The sequence below is a fragment of the Diabrotica virgifera genome, chromosome 4 (genome assembly GCF_917563875.1).
Source record: "Diabrotica virgifera virgifera chromosome 4, PGI_DIABVI_V3a".
Classification (NCBI taxonomy): Eukaryota; Metazoa; Arthropoda; class Insecta; order Coleoptera; family Chrysomelidae; genus Diabrotica; species Diabrotica virgifera.
The window spans coordinates 199,216,282-199,222,692 of NC_065446.1; the positions used below are offsets into that span (position 1 = coordinate 199,216,282).

At 33.0% G+C, this 6,411-nt stretch overlaps 1 protein-coding gene across 1 annotated transcript; it reads left to right on the plus strand.

Annotated features, from left to right (window-relative positions):
- The first annotated feature begins 4,932 nt into the window (after positions 1-4,932).
- Positions 4,933-6,005, plus strand: LOC126884059 (uncharacterized). The gene is made up of 2 exons (XM_050649848.1): positions 4,933-5,414; positions 5,608-6,005. Exon 2 carries the CDS (start codon positions 5,614-5,616, stop codon positions 5,959-5,961), a length of 348 nt encoding a protein of 115 aa, XP_050505805.1. The 5' UTR covers positions 4,933-5,414; positions 5,608-5,613; the 3' UTR covers positions 5,962-6,005.
- The last annotated feature ends 406 nt before the right edge of the window (positions 6,006-6,411 follow it).

Genomic DNA, 6,411 nt, shown 5'->3' on the forward strand with positions numbered 1-6,411 from the left:
CCTCAATTTTTTTTTAACTTTTTTAAAACCTATAACTTTTATTTGGAGGGGGTTGCAGGTCCAATTTTTTTTGCATTTTGTGTATTTTATCAAAAGCTATCTCTCTGATTTTTTTCAGATTTTTCCGTCAGGTGCGCCATCTTGAAAAATCCGGAAAACTGTTTTTTAGGGGGTTTTTAGGGATTTTCTCCATTTTATAGACTGCAACATAGTTCAACTTAAGGTTTTGTTAACAGATTATGTATAATTTGAAATAAATGAGTATTTTAGGATTATCAAAAATTGGGCAAAATACCTTTAAACCCCCCAAAAACCATGTTTGTTTAAGTTATGTAAGGGTTTTTGCGGGCTTAATGATATTATTTTTTGAGATCGATGCAGCCTGAATATTTTTTTTTCATTTTTTTTACGTTATATGTGAATAAAAAATAAGACTCATCGCATTTTTAGCACACCACCTTATTTTTAAACTTTGAGTTGGTCACTTTATGACTTTCATAATAATAATTTTTAATCGAGTTATTAAGCCTTGAAAATGGCTCTTTTCGCGTTTTTCAAATTTGAAATTGCATGTAACTCGACAACAGTCAATTTTATAGAAAAATCACAATATACCTTTTTTGCTCAGCTTGATCCAGAGAATCTAAAACAAATTTGTCCGAAGTGAAAAAATTGATTTTTTGAATTCGTTTAAAAAAATGTTTAAACAATTTTCCGATCGCGGTACTGCCTGGCACCTTGTGGATTTGTTATAAGGACCTGTTTTTGAGTAAGTTTGTGCAAAAAAATTAATCGGAATAATTTACCTAACGGGACAAGCATACAGCGTGGACTATTTGCATTAGGAGCCAAACGTAGATGGTTTGTAAAATACACCAAAGACAAAAAAAAAATTAGCAGCCATCGCCAAAAAAAGTTATACGTACCTAATAAAAAACAAAAAAATGAGGTTATAATATGTACACTCGACCTTCGGGTCCATAAAAATAAACGTTCTGTAACAGCCTCAGCTCTGCGTGTGAATTTTTTGTAATTTATAATTTAATAATTAGGTACTAACTATTCTAAATGCGACATAAGTTACAATTTAACTAAAAAATAATTTTATTAACGTTTCGACGTCCACCACGGACGTCGTTGTCAAAATACACAAAATATTAATAAATTAAACAAAAAGGTTGCTTGGTAAAAAAATCTTGTAATAATTTAATTTAATCTGACTTATTTATATAGATCGTCCCAAACCATTTTTTCAGTGCGTCACAGATTATCGAATTCTCTCTATCGCATTACAGATGGAAAATAAAATCATTTTTTAGTTAAATTGTGGCTTATTTCCCATTTAGAATAGTTAATTACAAAAATGCCACAAAGAAATAGCTTCAGAACAACATTTTTAATCTAATTGCAAACCAACTTAAAAAAAAATAAAATCGAAAAATTGACATTTTTGGTTGTCGGGGAGGGGGAATAGGGGAAGTGGGCTAAAATTGCGGTGAGTCCTAATTTTTTAAAATCATATAGAACGTAAAAAAATCAAAAATATATTGAGGCTGTATCGACCTCAAAAAATATCATTAAGCCCGCAAAAACCCTTACATAACTTAAAAAAACATGTTTTTTGGGGGGTTTAAAGGTATTTTGCCCAATTTTTCATAATCCTAAAACACCCATTTATTTCAAATTATACATAATCTATTAACAAAATCTTGAGTTGATCTATGTTGCAGTCTATAAAATGGAGAAAATCCCTAAAAACCCCCTAAAAAAACAGTTTTCCGCATTTTTCAAGATGGCGCACTTGACGGAAAAATCTGAAAAAAGACAAGAGAGATAGCTTTTAATAAAATACACAAAATGCAAGAAAAATTGGACCTGCAGCCACCTCCAAAAAAAAGTTATAGGTTTTAATAAAGTTAAAACAAAATTTGAGGTTATGTACACTCGACCTAAGGGTTCATAAAAAATGGACATGTTTTGTAAAAGCCTCAGTTACACGTGTGAATTTTTTTAAATTTTTAAATCAATTGCAGCCCAACTAAAAAAAATTAAATCTAAAAATCTACGTTTTAGGCTGTGGGGGAGGGGTAAGGGGGGTGGCGAGCTAAAAATCCGCGTTATCTCATTTGTTAATTGCACAGAACGTAAAAAAATTAAAAAGATTGAATTCTGAGAGTGAGGGCATTTTGCCTATCTTAACGGGGGTACCCTTTATTTGTGTAATCTTATTCGCCTAACATCTTATATCGGCTTTCGGCTTGTATGAGTGAACATAAACAGCATTGTATTAATCTGAACTACATATTTAGTAAATATCTAATACCTATTTAAAAATACCTCAATGTCCAGAAAAAAATTCTGTATGTCAGCTTATAGGGAGCTTCATACTATGCACCACATTGCACGAATGCCCATATTTTCTCCATAAAAGTATATTCTTTGCACGTCTGTTTGTATGCATTAGGACAGTGGTTCTCAATCTGTGGTACATGTACCACTCATAATACATACAGAGTGAGTTTTATGTATGGAAACCCTCAATTATCTCGGAAACATCTTGTACGAGTTTTATAAATTTTAGTGAGTAAGGGTTTTATAATACGGCCGATATTATAGTGGTAATTACATTGCTGTCAGATCTTCTGTTTTTCTGAAAATCTAATGAACTTCTTATTTCAAATATATTACCCTGTATATTTTTTAAGTTTTGCAGTCCTTAAGAAATACTGATTATTTTTTATGTCATATTCCCTATACCTAAATGCCAAAATTTCGGAGTTATTGCTACATTTATTACAAAAAAAAATTAAACAAATTATAAAACTCAATTTTTTCGGCCCGGGTAGGCATTATTTTAGGTTCTTTAGATCATTAGGAGCAATTATTTTTTTTTTCTAAAGTTAATGGTTTCCGAGTTATAAACAATTTAAACTGGAAAAAATCGAAAAATGACGATTTTCATTAGAAAAACACTAACTAAAATAAACAAAAAAGGATTTTCCATGACATAGTGCTGAATATTACCCTATGGTAGGGGAGCAAAGTATGCTAAATGTGCAGTCACTCGAGCGGTATGGGGACCTATTGGGTTGTGAAGAGTAGGTCTTAAAACCAAAAAAAGTTAAGTAAAGTTTTCCATTTTAGCGGGCGCTTGCCATTTTTTAATTTAATTTTCCATTTCCAGCAATCGTTTTTTCCGATTATAACGCCATCTATCCATAATTCGAAAAAATGTTTCGAATAAAAGTTACTTATTTTTACGTAAGTAATCCAAATCTGCAATAAAAAATGGGGGCTCCTATTTAAGATTTTAAAGTAACCCCCCTCCCTTCCTCCGTGGGGGGTTGTGTTTGGTGGCATTAGATAGATTTTTTAAAAATATTGAATAAGTGCATTTTACAGTTTTTCGATTTGATGTTCATTTCGCGAAATATCGCGGGAGTAATATTTAAAATAATAAATTTACCCCCCACCCTTCTCCCTGGTAAGTCGTGTTTGGTATCATTCGATATATTTTTAAAAAATGTTGAGTAAGTGTTTTTTAGTTTTTCGATCTGTCATTCATTTCGCGAAATATTCGCTTTTTTCTTGTGAAACTTTGGGACTCACCCATTTCCTTACGTCCGGCTCAAATCGTCAAATTTTTGAAATATACACTCTTTTGCATGTACTTAACTTACCTTATCTTAATCTGACAATTTCGAGTTTTTTTAAGGATAGATTTTTTTTTTCGGGCCCCCCTTAACGAACTCCCCTGTGTTAAGAGCCAATATATGGTAGAGGTACATCTGCAGGGTACCAGGTTTCTCACCATATGATAATCTGACGCGCTCGAGTGACTGCAAAAATCCCCGCTTGGGCTCACCTACCACTAGAAGAGCGGAAGAATGGCCAGTGACAACAATAATACGAAATAAAATACGAACAGTTGAATTAGAGCTTATGAGAAGGTTTCTACAAATTACCAGGTAGGATGGAATAAGAACAGAGGGAATATAAAACAGAATCGAATTAGAATGCTCAATTACAAAAAAGTTGTGGTAGTAACAGTAGAGCCCTGAAATGGTACGGGCATGTAGAAAGAATGCCTGAGCACAGATGGGCGAAAAGATTACTGGACTGGGACCCGCGGGGAGGAAGACCTGCTGTGAGATGGAAAACTGACATAGGAAATGCTATGATAGATAGAGACCTTAGAGATGGCGACTGGGAGAATATAGTGCTATGGAAGACGAAAACGGCAAACTCTTAATGGGGGAAAGCCAAGAAGAAGAAAGTAATTCAGCGAACTAGTACGGCTTAGTATCATTATATATAATAAAACTAAGTTGATAAAATGTGTGTGCCGATAAAACTTAAAAAGGATTCCCGATACGATAAAGGGACTTATATAGTGCAATAGCCCTTTATCCCCCCTCGAACAAGTAAGTTCCCGTTTTAACTTAAAGGGCGTATTTTTAAAGATATAAGGGCTTTTCCTAGCAAGCTTGGCTAGCCCTAAACCTGGCTCCTCCACCAAATTTTTAAATATTCCCAATTTCGCCCCTTCGCCAAACTTTTAAATATTCCGGTATTAACATCATTATCATTATTTTATATATAATAAAACTAAGTTGATAAAATGTGTGTGCCGATAAAACTTAAAAAGGATTCCCGATACGATAAAGGGACTTTATCGTAGCCCTTTATTCCCCCTCGAACAAGTAAGTTCCCGTTTTAACTTAAAGGGCGTATTTTTAAAGATATAAGGGCTTTTCCAATTCCTCAACTTGAAAATTAAGTGAAGTAGTGGCGCCATCTGTTGTCGAGTAGTTGAACTCCATTCAGAACAACGATTATTTGAGTTGCGTTTCGAATGGCGCTGCGGGCAATTACAGCATGTGTAGCACTGACGCGAAATTTGAAATTCCAATTTCAACAAAGTCTCAAATTACATTTGTTTCTATAATAAAGTTATTAAATTTTGTGTATTTATACAGCATTAAGTAGCTTTTATTTTGGAGTTGAAGCGAGATAAGTTTAGTTATTCAAATTATTAATTATTAATTCTGAAAATATTTAAAAATTTAAGTTTTCAAATTTCGCGCCTTTACTACTTATGCTATAGCTGCAGAACTTATTGTTACGGCGGACGATAATGTCGAGTACATTCTAGAATGTGTAAAAGAAAATACTCTCGAACTTTTCCGAATAGGCTAGAGCCTAGCTCTCTGAATATATAAGGGCCCGGTATCACCCGCCAGAGTTAGTTCGATTTGAAAAGCGATTGCGAAAGGAACTGAAAGAAGTTATCTGTGAGCATTTATTTTGAAGTATCACGTGTCAGTATTTTTAATAGTGTGTTTAATTAATTCTCGATTTTGAAGCCGAGAAGAAAAAAGTCGTCTGTGAGCCTTTATTGTGAAATATCAAATGTAAGTATTTTTAACCGACTTCAGAAAAAGGAAGTTCTCAGTTTGATTATTAATTATTTATATTAATTATTTTTGAAAAAATAATTATTTTTGAAAAGATAATTAATAGTGTCTTTAATTAATTCTAATGGTTGTTTTTCTTTTTCTTTTAATTGTTTGTCTATAAAATGTTTATTTAATTTATATTTTACAGAATACAATGCCTAGACGTAAAAAAGGAGGAGATCTTGCCAGTTCTGCAGCGAAACGGCGGAAACAAAAAGAACATAGAAGAAATGAAACGGAAGAAGAGCGCGAAGCACGTTTACAAAATCAACGAACTAGGATGAGAACTCTGAGAAGCACAAAAAATGAAGAAAGAAAAGAGAACGAAAGTATAGAAGAATCGAGAATTTTAAAAGATAATTTAACAAAGGAAGCATTCCACTACGAACCGACGAAAAAATATTACAATCATAAACATGTTGTGATCGGAAAAATGGATAACATTTGCCAATTTTGCCACGCGAAAAAATTCAGTAAAGAAATGTTGTTTATAAGCAAATAGTGTAAAAAATGAGCGAATGTTTTCAATAAATTTTTTTACTATTACGTCATAGTTTATTTTTTTATTGCAACTACCGCGTAATCTCCTATCAACTCCCGGGCGAAGCCGGGTATTATAGCTAGTGAATAATAAATTGAATTAAATACTTTGTTCTTGGAAAAATAATCATTTTTCTTAAAATTATAATTATTCGTAACAAACAAACAATAATATGGAGTTTTATTCGCGGTTGGACGGATAGACAGCCTAGGTCAAATTGCTCACCTTTAGTACCATCCTTGGATTATAAGCTTTCATTTGACACCTCACTTGTCATTCTACCTGGTATAATGACGGAGTAGTTGAGTTCACGGACAGACAGACAGACAGACGGACGGACGGGCAGACGGACGTGGATAATTCAACGTTTTCACATTTTTTCAAAATTGGTAAAAACAATATTAATTCGTA

Bases quoted from the DNA above. Each gene is read 5' to 3' on its own strand.
- LOC126884059 (XM_050649848.1), top strand. From the start codon at position 5,614: ATGCCTAGACGTAAAAAAGGAGGAGATCTTGCCAGTTCTGCAGCGAAA.